The sequence below is a fragment of the Procambarus clarkii genome, chromosome 9 (assembly GCF_040958095.1).
Source record: "Procambarus clarkii isolate CNS0578487 chromosome 9, FALCON_Pclarkii_2.0, whole genome shotgun sequence".
Taxonomy (NCBI): domain Eukaryota; kingdom Metazoa; phylum Arthropoda; class Malacostraca; order Decapoda; family Cambaridae; genus Procambarus; species Procambarus clarkii.
In genome coordinates this window covers 11049706-11065626 of record NC_091158.1, presented here as the reverse complement: position 1 = coordinate 11065626, position 15921 = coordinate 11049706, and the positions used below count along the sequence as shown (strand labels likewise).

Here is a 15921-nt window from a genome sequence, read left to right as displayed (position 1 = left end):
TGCGAGTAACAACTAAGCACAAGAGGGAAACTGGGAATCCTTACTCAAATAGTGGGGAATGGTGGCTCATTTCTATACTCGTTAACAAGACTAATTACTTGTACTAGTATGTTCATTATTATATTTTATATATTACAGTATTTTGTATTCATATGAGAGCTCCTCACCCTTTGACCTTTTTCATCTTCTTACAGGCAGTGCTATACTCATTTAATGAATTGTATTTTTTTCAGAATTTAATAATGGGAGCCATTCACGGGAAAGGTCGGTTCAAGTGCAGTGATTGTCATCAGCCTTTTTCTTGGCGTTTAGATCTTGCTGAACATGTTAAGCAATGTAAAACTCTCCAGCAAAGGTTTGTTTGGCTTTGCAGAATAATAAGAACAGTCACTTTAAATCCACTGTTGTTTCATAATTGTTATTTTAAATATTCCCTATACCTATACAGCATCTAAATATTGTTTAGTTCTACACTATGCAGTTACCTAATAATGTGACTTTCTTTGAAGTGGTTTCATAGATTTTTCTTTAACTATCCAGCTAGTGGGTGATAAGCTAATATTTGGGGAAGACATTGCCTGAAGAACCTTTCATAGAATGTGGGGAAAAATACTGTTGAATTGATGTAAATTCTTTATATTTATGTATATAAAATTGTTAATCAAAGTACTGTATTGTAATAGTAGTTATTAAGTGCTGTAACTTGCTTAAAATTCTTTCTTTAGAAAAAACAAGGATCAGCAGGCAGAGTATTATCTGTTGGAGTCATGTTTCCTCTGTGGCTGCCAGCTGTCTGGGGTACAGTCTGAAGAGGCATCTTTTGTCAAAGGTCTCCAAAAGCTCTTTCACTCAAAAAGGTCATTTATAGAGGTGAGATGATTTTTAATTATATTAATGATAATAATAGTACTGTACTGAAAATAATGATGAGGTAATGCATTTAGCATCAAATACTAGTGACTGGGTACAAAAACCCATAGTGCCTTCCATTGAAATACAATACTATAGTTTAACCATTTGTTTCCAAAAAGCTGTAGCACTCGCCTCACAGAATTATAATTATTTGTTAATTTAGTAGTTATTAAATTATTATTATTATACTGCAATATAAGAAGGGGTTATTAAAATTGTACACCTAATAGATATTCATTACAGGTACTGGAAATAATTGTTCAAGATCCTTCCCTAGCCTACCTAGACCAACACACCATTGGTCTCTGCAAGGATTGTATGAATGCTGTTAACAAATGGGATGAGATGGAGCAACAGATATTAACTATTGCTAAATCACTCTACAATTCATACAGGTAAAGCTTTATTTATATTTTTGCTGTATACTGTTAGAATTGAGATGGACACTTTCCATTCGTGACCTGTAATGTTTCTTTCACATTAGATAAGGTACATAGCAGTTCAGTACTTTAAGTACTTTGAATTTTTCAGAAAGAATAATTTTCATAAATGATGTTTAAATTGATAAAGCAGAAAAGTATATATGAGTTATTACATTTGTTTGCCCCCTTATGTTAAGATTACTATGTTCTCTGGATAAAGATCTTAACAGGCAGGTAGGTGACATTTTTGGCATTGGCACTCTAGGGAATTTTTCAATTTGTTTCATGCAGGTGTATTAACCCTTAAACTGCACAAAATGTCATATGGTGTGTGACATTGAACTCAGTTTTTTCAATTTTCTGAAACTCTTTCAAATGTTTTATGCATAATCTACTAGGAAAATGGTCCAACTTTGTCTAAATGATACCAGTGTAACTTGAAAAACAAGAAAATAAAAAATAATTATAAAATTGAATATTGAAAACTTCAGATTTTGAAATCCGCTGCAAAAATATAAAAATATCACCAACTGTTTATTTGGTGTTGTTATGCTCTCAGAATAGCATATGATCTTCATTTTCATATATTTAGAATATAGGTTTTCAGTATAGTTTACTGTAAAAAAAAATTGTCGATATGGTATTTGAAATATGCGCAAATTTAGACAACAAAAATTTATAACTCCAAACGTTTAGAGTTTATGAAAAATCGATTCTATAGGGATTGTAGAACAGACAGCTGTGCACACTATATGTAAAAATGGGGAGAATCGGTCAGAAACTAGATTTTTGGATACTAAAGTAAGTTGAAGTTCTAGTTATAGATATAATTGAAGTTGAAGTTATCGACAATGAATAAGGCAGTTTTAATTCATAAATTTACTTGTATGTTGTAATAAACATTGTTTGGCATTCATACTCAAGTATGTGAAAGTTGCAGGTCAATGTGTGTGTAGAAATGAAGTAAGAAAAAAATAACCCCCCAAAAAACAAAATATAGGAATAATTATAATGATTTAAGGAATATATTTAGGGTATACTTTATATAAGTAAAAAAGCCCTAATCTGGTCCCCTAACCATCAAAACAACCTAAAGAAACAAGGAAAATAGAGTTTGAAATCTGTGAAAAAATCAGCCAAAAAAAATTCAAAGTCCCAAGTTCTAAGAGTTGTAACTGATTTATTTGTTGACCAATTTAGTTCTGGCTTCACATAGTTAGGGACGAGTATGCATTCTCCAGGATATATAGGTTAAAACAAATTCAAATAATAAACAAAGGAGGAAAAAACCTAAAAAAAAAAAAATCCCCTAAAAAAATTTTTTTTTGGACATTGTTGAAAGTAACTGATAATAACATTGGGCAATGTATTTATATAATATATAATAAAATATAGCATAATAACATAATTACTCATTATTATTTGTGTTATTATGTAATACTCACCAATGCTATAAAGGCACCAACTGTATATCCACTTTGTGGACACTTCGTACTACTTTTCTTCTTTGTGCATCGGACAGGTGCTTTCATCTCTTTATTATTGCACTATCCATCAGTTCCAGTTAATAGGAGCAGTTCTCTTTATCAACAATTTTTTTTTTTAATATTCATCTAAAATCAATTTCTGAAAATATTTTGATGAAAGTTTCACAAAGCTGAAGCCAATAAGTTGGAGATTTGTTTAACGTTTTTAAGGAATGTTTACATAATTCCAATATTTTTTTAATTATACCCCCTTCAATGTCATACATCATATAATGTTTTGTGCAGTTTAAGGGTTAAAGATGCTAGAAAGGGGGATCACTCTGAGATAAGTTCATTTTAGCCAACAACCAAAAATGACAGGTAGAGCTGCATTCCATATCAATTCAAATGTGTGTAAGAGTTCTTTCTTGTGATCAAATATTACTGCTAAATAATGTCTCCACTTTGATAGTGCTGTCAGCCAACAGGGCTTTGAATTCTTCCTGGGAAGGAAAAATAGGTTTGCTCCCAGTAATGAAGGGAGGACTTGAAGTCTCTGGGATGGAACCATCACCTCTGAAACAAATCTAAATGGAGATGCCCTTAAAACATCGGCCTCTAGCACCTCCTGTGCTTAAACATCTGAGTGCCAAATGTATTTGGGGACTGTAACCTGCAGGACTCAAGTAGGGATGGAGATTTTGACTGGTGGTTATTGCAATTCTCAGCATGAGACAGAAATATTAATATCCAGAACACAAATATCCTCTTAAAGAAAAAGGAAAACAAAAGGTAGGCAGCACAGAGCCCATGTCAGCCAACAGCAGAGACTATAAGTGCCTACTCCTCAGTGCACAATTCCTCAAACAAACTGCAGCAGGATAAAGATCCACATGAGAAACTGGTTTGTAGGTTAAAGAACAATGCCACAGAAGGTACCTCCCTAGACTCCTGAAAACATAGGAGGAGAACAGTCACAGGAAACCCAGCATGATGGATAAATAGCCACACATAAAGCTCTCTTGCAATATAATTGGGTCCTACTTGAAAGTAGACATCTTGTTCTTCACAAATAAGGAAGGATAGAAACGAAAACAAAATGTCACCATGTTCAAAGATGGCAAAGTCACGATGATGCATCAGAGCCCAGAGTACACCTACATGGATGTTAGTAGCCTGCAACTCTTGAAAGCAAGAGAAAATACAACATCCAGTGACCAAGTGGATACCACCTGGTCACTGGTGGAAGAGCACATGCCTTAGCTTAAAAAATGGCAGTGATGAAGTGCTGAGACTAAATCCCTGCTTGAGGGGCTTGCCAGAGCCACTTGGTAAGAAGCAGTGGTGTTAGGCATAAGACAACAAACTGTAAACAGCTCGGTCAAGGAGGACATAGCCAGAAGAACTAACATAAGTGATGGACAATGGAGTGACATAAACTGTTGGGAGACAATGCTAAGGTACCTCATACTAGCAATGGGACAAAATCTGAAGAGTATGTAGAAGGATCTCTGCCTCTCAGGAAGGCATGCCCCAGAGTCTGCAGATGGCACCCTGTTGCAAGACCTGTGCTCTAATCTAACCCTGCCAATTGCAGACATGAAAAGGCTAGGTCATGACTGTGACAGAATAAAAAAAATCAAATAAATTGTGAATACTCACAAAGTGACAGTGGCACCAAATGAACCTCAAATATTCATGTGCTGCCCAAACACCAAAACCATCCATGTGAGGACGGATTTACTTATTAGAAAGATCCAGCTGAGTTCACTACTATACTAAAGCAGAGAAGATAACATTACTGACACGGGATCACTAAAAGCCTAATGCACATAAAATGCACACATATGAGGCATTCACTAAAGAATAGACCCCCACAGCACAAGGAACAAAATGTGTGAGAATGAATCATTATCTTAAGTAGAGGTCTCTTTATGATTGGAAGGAGTTCTTCATGGAAGCCTGAGAATAAAGTGAGTGGAACAGATGCTGCCTCATGGTGACAGGTGGTAGTGGCAACCAAGTGGCTAACTACCAGTTGGTAACTAGGAGTACCAGAGCAATACTTAGCAGTTTCTTTGATTTTAAGTAATGCTTGGAGGCTTTGGAATGTAGCCTAGGCTCAGAATAGAGAACATTCCTCCTACAATTTTCAATTCTGCATAAATGTTCAAGATAACAAAAATATCAAGTGATTGCAAATTGCTTTCAATGGCATTTTACAGGGCCCTTTAGCACTGTGGTCAGTGCAGTCAGTTAACAACCAAAAGGTCATGAGTTCAATTCCTGTGACAGGACAGATGTTTGAGGATGTTTCCTTTGACCTGATACTCCTATTTGCAAACCAGTAAATAGAAACCCAGGAATTATACTGTTAATAATAATAATGATAATTAATATTGTCACAGAAAGCCTAAGTATATATAAATGCTTTAGGCTTGCATTGAGGTACCCCCGAAGATTGAACTACTACTGACCCTTCCCAGGATGCAACCTCACAACAGTTGTGTAATTTCTGGGTACCTAATTATTGCTAGGTGAACAGAGGAATTAAGTGAAAGGATGCATATCTAACCATTTCTGTCCTGACTGGGAAACAAACCCAGGATCCCTGATTGTGAATTAAGAATGAAGACAGTTGTGGGTTGCATCCTGGGAAAGGGCAGTAGTTGGCCTAGGGGGACCTCACTAAGTCTATCTAACAAGCTTTCTTTTCCTGACAACGGATATGGCAAACCATTTAGGTTGTACTGACAGCCTTCTATCTTGATAAATTTCTTGCACCTCACCAGTGTACAATACAGTAGTTGGATCCCATAATCTGGGGACTCCATATAATTCTTCCAAAGTTTTATTGGTTTAAACACCATTTTCTATTCACCTGTGCAGATTAAAAGGCAGAAAAGGTGGCACAAAACACTTGCCGAAGAAAATAGTAACAGACAGTAAAGAGCAGCAAAAGATGATTATTGGAAGTGTAAATGATGCAGAGAATGAGGAGGATGAAGTAAATGCTGATGACCATGAGTCAGCAATTCTTGAAGGAATTGTGAAGCAGGAAAAACCATCAGATCTGGCTGGCCAGTATGATACATTCCAAGATTGTAAACAAAAGGAATATACCTGCGACTGTGGAAAGGTTAGTTTAGTATATGGAATCTGTTCCCTTTCCATTAAACATTATTGCAAGGTGGTTGTAGTGCAAATGCTTTTCTCTTGCCATATTTATGTATATTACTAACATATGTTGTATTAAGTGAACTGAAGGATGAGATTCTGCCACACTGGTAGTGCATTTCATCATCATTAACTGTTCACTCTGAATTGGTTCACCAGTTGAGTAAAAACCTGTGTTTACTCTCTCAGCCTAGTTGGCAAAAAGCTTACACAGCATACAGTCTGCATTGATTGAATGTTATAGTGTGAGATTAGCACCTTTGGTTAGTGGCTGAGGTGTGAATTTTCCATTGTATTTAGCCAACTGGCCGGCGACATGCCAAAGCCATTCCAACTGTTGCTGTTCTGTTGTGTACTGCTCTCTTGTTACACTGTATACTCAAGTAAAAGTCTCACATAGGTAGTGTGTGCAGGTTAAAAATCCTCCTCACGGCTCCTTTTGACCTTCTCATTGATACATCACATTAGTGTGATTTTATTGTACATTTGAAGAGGAGGTTATCTTAAATTATCTTGAGATGATTTCGGGGCTTAGCGTCCCTGCGGCCTGGTCCTCGACTTGGCCTCCTTTTTGCTACGCACCCTCGGGAAGCAGCCTATAGTAGCTTTCTAACTCCCAAGTACCTGTTTATTGCTAGGTAACAGGGGCATCAGGGTGAAAAACTCTGCCCATTTGTTTCCACCTCCACCGGGGATCAAACCCGGAACCTCAGGACTACAAGCTGAAGCGCTGTCCACTCAGCTGTCAGGCCCCTATTCGATTCCGAAGGTCAGGCCTTCTGTCAGGTCAGGAGTATGGAGGTAGAACTCCTGGACCACAGCCAGAGTGCATTCAGTTGAATCCCAGGTTGCATTGCTTTTGACCATGCCATGGTGAAGTGGTCTAAGATGTGTGCTTGAGGCTCAAAAGTGTGCAGGTTCAAAACTTTATCATGGCTCCTACAGATTTTCTCATTGATATACTACATTAATGTGATTTCATTGTACATAGACAATGTGTATTGTCTTGAGTGCTTCCATGTTTTGAACTTCCCATATGTTGCCAATATTTTCCTCTTCAAATAAGTTTCTGGTGTTTGTGTTAGGATTATATATACCTGTACATACAGGTCTTTTTCTCTTATTGTTTCTTGTAATTGCTTTCCTTTTATGGTATAGTTAAATGCAATAAATTCAAGTCTCTTATCTCCCTTACCCATTTTCATTACTTTAAAATTATATGGACTGAATACCAGCAGCCATTTGTCTGCTCACTCCTGAAGTCTGTCACGGTCTTCTTGTAGCACTCTACAGTCTTCTTCATTTCTTACTCTCCTCATTAACTTTGCATTATCTGCAAAGATTGACATGTATGAGCTCACTCAATCTGTAAGGTCATTTACAACAAACTGGAAAAGGTGCAAAGACATGCAACTAAATGGCTCCCAGCACTGAAGGACAAGAGCTACAAGGTGAGGTTAGAGACATTAAATATGCCAAAAGTAGAAGATAGATGAAAAAGAGGCGATATTATCACTACAGTTGGATGTACAAAATAGTAGTGGGAATCAATAAAATTGATAGAGAAGAATTCCCAAGACCTGGAACTTTAAGAACAAGAGGTCATAGATTTAAACTAATTAAACAAAGCTGCCGAAGAAATATAACAAATTCACTTTCGTAAACATAGTGGTAGACAGTTGGAACAAGTTAGGTTAGAAGGTGGTGAGGCCAAAACCATTAGTAGTTTCAAAGAGTTATACAGTATAATAAAGAGTACTGGGAAGACAGGACACCACGAGCATAGCTCTCATCCTGTAACTACACTTGGGTAATTACATAAATTAAAAAGACCAATAGTTCTAGGAAAAGATCTGTGATTGTACAAGGTAAGGTAAGGTATTTATCAAAAGAAGGCACCAAACCGGGAAGGCTATGTAGCACCATCAAAGTGCGAAATAATCAGAGGGCGCTAAATATCACCAAGAATGCCAATACGAGAACAAAAATGCATAAGGCGAACGATATCAAAAGTATCCGATTCACCTAGAATTCTATCGAGGGACAAGTGACCGCGAGGGACGGTCGGAAAGCAAGACACACGCTCGTCCTGGAAGTCAGGACATTCAACAAGGATATGCACAACTGTAAGAGGGACAACGCTGTGATTGTACAACTGTAGGAGGATCATAATACTGGAATGAGAAAATCAGTAGGAGCCATGAGACTCCTCATTGATATATCACGTCAATGTGATTTCTTTGTGTATAATAATAATACTACTACTACCTTACCTTGAGGTGCTTCCGGGGCTTAGCGTCCCTGCGGCCCGGTCGTCGACCAGGCCTCCTGGTTGCTGGACTGATCAACCAGGCTGTTGGACGCGGCTGCTCGCAGCCTGACGTATGAGTCACAGCCTGGTTGATCAGGTATCAGGATCAGGTACTACTACTACTACTACTAATAATAATTTCCATTATTGGGGACAGGAAGCCTAGGTTAAGCTACTAACCGTCCCTAGGATGTATCCTCACAACAGATGCTAAGCGACCTATTTACTAGGTGAACAGAGACATCCTCCTTGGTACCTATTTACTGCTAGGTAAACAGACATATTAGATAAAAGGACATCTATCAACCATAGATGTCCCATCTTGGAATTGAACCCAGGATTTCTGATTATGAGTTGAGAACAAATAATTAGAGAGGTTATATTTTACATAGTGGGCAAACTGTATAGGAGGATAGTGGCTGGAAGAGAACTGAAAATTACAGTACGTATTGATAAATTTAGATTTATCAGTGATAAACAAGGTGGATTGTATTTTTTAATGCTTGGAGACTAGCTGGGGTTGTCTTGGGTTGACTAAATTTCAGTAGAATCCACTTTGGGAGTTGGTTTATATGGAATTACTATATTGAATGTATAGAGAGATGAGAATGAAAATGATATTGTTGCTGACTTTGAAAACTACAGATTATGAAATACAGTAGAGTGTAAAAAGCGATGTATGTGATCTTCAAGGGAAAAAGATGTTCTGGATGTTAGGTAGGTGGATTCCTGAAGTGGAAGTATTTTGTGATGGATAATTTAAATGTTAGTAAAAGTGAAGGGGCTGTACTGTACTCTTATAGTATGAGAGAATCACTTTCTGATTATTTATTAGTATAATATGTAAGTTGATGATATGTATCACATGAGTGTGCTAAGGGGCTGCCTTCTGTTTGACATACTATACTTCATTTGAAATTTAATCAACTGGAGATGGATACAGTATATCAGTTCAGCAGTATTTTGTATGTGCAGCAATGTATACAGTATGTTTTCTGTGGAGAGCCCCTCTTGCTTCCCGGAGCTATACCGGGCTGATATGTATATACAGTATTAGACGGTGGCAACAGTCAATTGATGGAGTTCTTTAGCCTACCGGGGACCATGAGCCAGAACCTGGCTCCCTCAGAGAGGCATGAGAAGCAATGGCCCGTAGACAGCCCCATGTAGTTGGAAACAGTCTATGTCTGCCACTAGTTCAGGCACCCAGAAAGGTAGGAATCCCAAAACAAACTACATCTGATTAAAAATTGCAAACTGAAAGCCAAACGAGCAAGCAGGACTCACTAATGTTATGTGTAGTAGTCAGAAATGCATCCCCCATGGCCATTTAGAATGGGCATGGGCCAGTAGTTAGAAATTCCATGACCCATGGTGGGACCATGGGTCGGGCAACTAGGTTATTTATGTAATGGTTATTTCAGATTCCTACGAATCTGTAGGAATCAAGACCTGGAATTCGACCTCTTGTAGGTCAAGAGGTCTTGTCACAAGACAAGAAGTCTTGTCTCGGCGGCAGTATGAAGTTTCCTGGCGAGTCTTTCGACACTTCTTGACTCTTCGTAGGGTGACTTTGATTTCTGATCGGGTTGTTTTGTCCTTTCCTCACTTGGTAGTTTCAGGACCGTCATCTTATGCTGAATACTGTCGCCTCGTGTCATGCAGCGCTGGCGGAGCCGCTTCAGATTGTGTTCGGGGTGGATGTCACTTCTGCTCCATTCTGCAAGCTTTCTCGGGCATTGTTTCACCTCCAGCCTGCTCATGCGTTGCCTGAGCCGTCCTGGTCATTGGACTGGGTGCTCTCTTTTCTCTCTTCTCAGTTTGTGGTGGCTCCTTCACTTCAGGACTGTTTTTCTAAGGCTCTTTTCTTGTTGGCATTGCCCTCTGGAATTTGGGTCGGGGTGCTTCATGCTCTACTCCAGCACAGGGGTTTTTGCTTTTTTGGCCTGGTGGTACAGTAGTTTTGTTCGTTTGCAGCCGTCTTCTTCTTTTCTGGCGAAAAATGAGACTGCTGCTTTCCAGAGGGGTCCTTGGGTTGTTGATGCTTGGTTGGTTCGGCCAGGGGTGCATCATAGTTTGTGTTCGGTTGTGGCTCTTCGCTGTTACTTGCTCGCCACGGCCTCCATGTCAGGGGACACACTTTGTGTTGACCCAGTTTTCCCTTCCCTGTTCCAGGGCGCAGGTTTTCCAGGTCGTCCATAGGATTATTCAGTCCAGCCAGCCTGTGGTCTTTCCCCATGCCCACGACATTCATAAGCTCGTGGCTTTGGCTGCTGTTTTTGGTAATATGTCCTGAGCTGACATTCAGGCACAGAGTTTTTGGAGGTCGAACAGAGTCCTGGCCACACGGTACCTTGTTAATGTTCTGTGCCTTTCTCGGGCATGTGTAGCCTTGAAATTGAATTGAAATTGAAATAAGTTTATTGAGGTAAAATACACACAAAGGGATGAGGTAGCTCAAGCTATTCTCACCCCGTTCAGTACCACGTGTTAGTACATACATAGACACACATCACAAACAATAAACATGTTACCAAACATTCTGAGAGATAAACATATACATTTCCTCCTTCACAAGTAGTATGGTATCAGACGTACACACAAATACTTTTATGACCTAGTTATACTGTATAGACAATTTGCAAGAGACATGCAGATAATTCAACAAAATATTATAGTCTTGGTGCAAAATTCTTATATCTCTCAAGAATATCATCAACCTTTCCGTTGTGACACATCCAGGCTATTTGTTCCGGAACAGTCCTTATCTCAGTGTTTCTATATACATTAATCAACGGACAATCAAGAACATAATGGGCAAGGGTGTGAGACCTTAACATACCACATAGTTTACACTTCGTGTCATTATCATGAACACCTATCCCATATTAAGCCTTGGGTCGCAGGTTGCAGCCAATTGTCTCAACTTTGAGTTGTGGAGCGAGTGGCAGTCGCCTCCTGGGTAAGTCCCTCTTTTCCTTTATCTTTGATTAGGTAGCTCTGGGGAGCCGGACGGGCTCTCCACAGAAAACCAGTGTTGAATGTAATGAAATGCCATTTTCTGGGTGAGACCTGCAGGCTTCCCAGCATCCCTCCTTCTGGTTTGTGTTTTTTTTTTGCATTTTGATATTCAGCCTCTGAACTGGGGTTGGGTAGCCAGCACGGGAGGTCTGCCCCCCCCCCCCTTTCCCCCTACCAGGAAGGGGGAAGCTTGTTTTTCTGATTTTTAACCAGCTGTAGTTTGTTTTGGGATTCAAAAACATGAGCCTGAGCCTGACCTGGTAGATGGCAAACAGACTGCTTCTAACTACATGGGGATGTCTATAGGCAAATGCTCCTCGTGCCTCTCTGAGGGGCCAGGTTCTGGCTTGTGGTTCCCGGTAGGCTAAGAACAACATTGATTGACTGTTGCCACAGTCTAATATAGATACACATCAGCCCGGTATAGCTCCAGGGAGCCTCCGGGTCTCACCCTGAAAATGGGGTTTCATTACATACAATGCTGGGTTTTTTCATGATTTTGGAAGAATCATGATTTTCATGATTTGGGAAGAATCATGATTTTCATGATTTGGGAAGAATTACTATAATGCTGAAAGTTAACAAGAATTAACAAATCTTTTATTCAGACTGTAAGAGGCCTTGATGTATTTGTGGAGCATCAGTTACGTGAAGGATGCAGGGTCAAGATTAATGAGTACTCTTGCAAGTATTGTGGCTCTGTATTTGCTGAAAAAAAATTGTTGATTGTCCACAAGAAAGCGTGTATTGAAGCGTCTTTGATCAATGGAGCCCATGAATGTGACATCTGTGGCAGAAGGTATGATTATATTTAGTAATTCTCTGTACAGTACTTCCAAATCTTTATACAGTATTATGACAACCTTTAATAATTACCATTTCAGGAAACAATTTAGCTGATTGGTTCAACCAAGGAATTTAAATAAATGAAGGATTCTTTAATTTTTCTTCTACTACAAAGGTTGTTTTCCCATTCTTGTTCTTCCATACTTGTACTGTAATATCCTTCCATGTTTTATCCATTCTACTTTTTCATTTGTATCAGAGTGCTGCAGGCATTTTTCATTTTTAGTACACATTCTTGTTTTCTAGTGTCAGCAAGGGTGTGACCGATTCACTTTTACACTGTATAAGCCAAATAAATGTGTAAAAGTCTAATACAAATGTTTCATGTGACCATTTATTGAAAAATTAGGCATCAAAGATATTAGCAGATAGTTTTTGGAAAGAGACTCAAGAGTCTTCTTGTATTGTATGTCATGCAATATACTTAGTAGATATGACATGTGTATATATAAATATTGTATATCTTCTGAAGTAAACATAATATAGATTTTAACATTTTTCCAGATTTCTGGTTCGTGGTCGAGTAGAAACTCATAAGAGAAATGTCCATAGCATTGGGACTTCTCACAAGAGAAATGTCCATAGCACTGGGACTGGTGACCAACAGTTATGCAGTTATTGTGGTCGCACATTTGGGTCAAGCTATAACATGAAAAATCATCTTGCTCGAGAACATGGTATTGGGCAAATTGAAGTGGTATGCTAGCAATTTTAAAGGTTGATATATTAAGATTTAATATAAGTAATTGTAATTGAGTACTTCATTGTGATTAAAATCAGTTGAATAGAATTGTGTTTCTGGGGGAAACCCCGTCGGCTCCCCGGAGCTATCCAGGCTGATATGTACTTATTTAGCTTTCTGGCATCAGTCAAAGTGCATGGAGTTCTGCCTACCGAGGACCACAGCCAGAACCTGGCCCCCCTCGGAGAGGAGCAAGGAGCAATGGCCTATAGAAATCCCCATATGGTTAGAAGCATTCTATGTCTGCCATCGACCGGATCTGTCATCCAGAAGGTAGGCGTCCCAAAACAAATCCCCTATACTGGTGAAAAAATTGCTACTGAAAGCCGAACGAGTGGACAGAACTCCCCAAAAGAAAATTAGCATGATGTCATCATGTCGCGGCGCCACTGTCTGAGCAACCCCAACCCCCTCCCCAGGAGGGGAAAGGGGGAGCCCAGACCCTCGTGCCGGCGATTCAACCTGCAGTTCTTGGCTGATGTGATTCCTGGCTGGTCGAGTGCCTCAGGCTCCAGTTTTTGTTCTCAGTTACTGTGCTTTGTGGCGTAGTCTGTCTCTACAGGGTGTGTGAGAGTCAGGAGTAATATTCTATGGTACTCGGGCTGCATGCGCTTAGGGTTACCTTCCCTAGGTGCCCAGTAAGTACTTCCCTTGGGGCTTGGGGTCATCTTCCACAAGTCACCTTGGGGTTTACCTCTGCTGTGCTTTTTACTGCTCAGTACTTGGCCATCCTTGGAGTCAGCTCGGGTCTTGTTGCCATTGTTTGCCTCTGGGTAGGGGGTTGTTTTCATCACTGGTAGGGGTGCGGCATACTGCATAGCTAAGTTTCACCAATTATAGTGGCTGGCTCTGTTCCACCTGGGTACGTTGTCCTCTTGTGGGGCCTTTCTTTTGTTTTCCTGCCAGGTGGGGGGGGGGGTCTGCCATTGGTTACCCCCCTTGGTTCTTTCTTTTCTATATATTGTGTACCCCCTGCTTGGTCTCTGAGTGGACACTTCTCGGGGGTTCAGCTCTAGAAGTTTGCTTGATGGTTTTGGGCGCCGGTTCGCTGTACCCTGCCTGGGCTTCCCTTAGTGTGTTACCAAGGCTAAGGGCCCTGGGAAACCCCATGGGGCTACGCGGTCCAGTTGATGTGACCCCTGAGTCCCCTCTCACTTCGTGTGAGGTTGAAGGTTTCTCTGTTCCCTTGTCTCGGGTTGACACTCACCGGTTTTGTCTCTGCCATGCTGTCTGTCGGGTCGGTGAATCGTTTGAGCCGGAGTCGTGCGATGTTTGTTCTTTGCACGTACTCCAGTTCAGCCAAGCTACTGAACATGATATGAGGGGTGCAGGCAGTGCAGGCATTGAATGCTTGGTTTAGATTGCTGCAACGAGATAGGTTGGTTGCTTCCCAGGATGCCCCGAGACTGCCCTGTTTTGGTTATAGGAACCCGGACTTGGGGGTGGGAGTTGCTTCGACTTTGGTTCCCTCTGCTACTCCTTGTCCTTTCCCTTCTGTGGTTCATCCGGTTCTTTTCCCCCTTGCTTCTGGCTCCTAAACATCTGAGGGTTTTGGAGTCAGGTGCTGGCTTCTTCCTTGGAATTCGCTTGGGCCTTGGCTCTTAGGTTGTCTTTGCCCTTTTGTCCATTGATATTTGCAGTCTGCAGTTGTACAGTATCTGCAGGCAGCTTTGACTAGTTGTCGTTCTATGTCAGACTTGCTAGTCCTCTGGGGAGTTCGTGAGGGGGCCTTCCCGGAAGGGTCCTGTCAGGGCTCGGGGTTCTTCTTGTCGTGGTAGGCCGGTGGTGCCAGATTTGAGGCAGGTGCAGCCTTCAGTTCTGTCTTTTTCTGGTCATCGCAAGGATTTCCTTGTACACCGCTTGGGTTCTCATAAGGTGTGTCGGCCCTTTCACAGTTTGGCCATTGATGGGACGATGGGAGGAGGCTTGCTCTGTTTGCTCGCGCCTGGTCCCATGATTTGTGGGCTTTTCGGGTCATTTCGTGTGGCCTGAAGTGGCGTTGGGTAGTTCCTCCTCCTTCGGGAGGTTCGGCGTTGTCGGGGCAGGCCTCTTCTTCTAAGCCCTGTCGAGTCATCTCAGAGTGGGTTTGCTTGGGCGTGGTCGAAATGACCTCAACTCTCAGGTGGGTTGCTCGCCTGTTTCCAGTCCCGAAATGAGACTGCGCGGACCTCCGGTTCATTCTGGACTTGTCCCATCTGAACCCTTGGGCTTATTGCCTCTCCTTTCGGTTGACTATTCTGTCCCTGGTTTGTCTTCCATTGGAACCGGGCGCTTGGATGGTGTCCTCAAGGACATGTATTGGCACGTCACAATTCATGCAAGGTTCAGGGACTGGCTCGGTTTTGTTGTGGGGGCATCAAGGTGACCGCTTTTGTTGCCTTCCTTTCGGGTTGAATCTGACGCCTTGCATTTTTTACATGCCTTACGCAGGTCGTGGTGGCCTGTCTGCGTCTGTTAGGTGTTCGGGTTCTGACCTACCTCGAGGACTGGCTAGTTTGGGCTCCCAGCCAGTCTAGACGCGTGTCTGTTCGCCAGGGATTTGGTTCTTTCCCAGCTAGCCGGGTTCGGGTTTCTGGTTAAATGGCGGAAGTCCCATCTGGTTTCCTCTCAGGTTCGGTCTTGGCTGGATCTTGTGTGGGACGTTCGGACCGCTTCTTTGTCTCTGCCTCCGGCAGCTCTCCTTCGCCTGCGTTCCCGCCTTCGTCTGTTTCTGAGGGGCTCCCAGGTAACGCGGCGGTTGCTCGAGGGTTTGTGTGGGAGCCTGAAATTTGCCATGATGGTCTACCCACCGGGTCAGGTGTGGCTCCGTCAGCTGTTCTGGTTCCTTCGGGGACGTCCCTTCCGTCTCTCTCGCGACCACTGGGTTCGGCCTCTGGGGCTATACGTTGGTTGCTGTGTCGTCGGCTTCCTCTTCAGGTTCTTTGGGGTTCAGTGCCTTGGCGCCTACCTGAGCCCTCGCTCGATGTGTTCACAGATGCGTCGTCTCTGGGCTAGGGTTTTGTGACCAGTGCGGTTCATCCTTCC

General features: G+C 41.5%; 2 protein-coding genes across 6 annotated transcripts in view; one reads left to right on the top strand and one right to left on the bottom strand.

The window, feature by feature from the left end:
* The window catches only part of LOC123766240 (uncharacterized), a 208907-nt gene that overhangs the window by 8052 nt on the left and 184934 nt on the right, over window positions 1–15921 (bottom strand). The gene's annotated exons all lie outside the window — the stretch shown is intronic.
* The window catches only part of LOC123766242 (GDNF-inducible zinc finger protein 1), a 29856-nt gene that overhangs the window by 1833 nt on the left and 12102 nt on the right, over window positions 1–15921 (top strand). For all 4 annotated transcript variants that reach the window (XM_069321139.1, XM_045755276.2, XM_045755274.2 and 1 more), the window contains exons 2-7: window positions 234–355; window positions 726–870; window positions 1156–1307; window positions 5690–5939; window positions 11918–12108; window positions 12660–12852. In XM_069321139.1, the coding sequence (XP_069177240.1) occupies window positions 234–355; window positions 726–870; window positions 1156–1307; window positions 5690–5939; window positions 11918–12108; window positions 12660–12852 (1053 nt within the window). The remainder of the gene's footprint in view (window positions 1–233; window positions 356–725; window positions 871–1155; window positions 1308–5689; window positions 5940–11917; window positions 12109–12659; window positions 12853–15921) is intronic.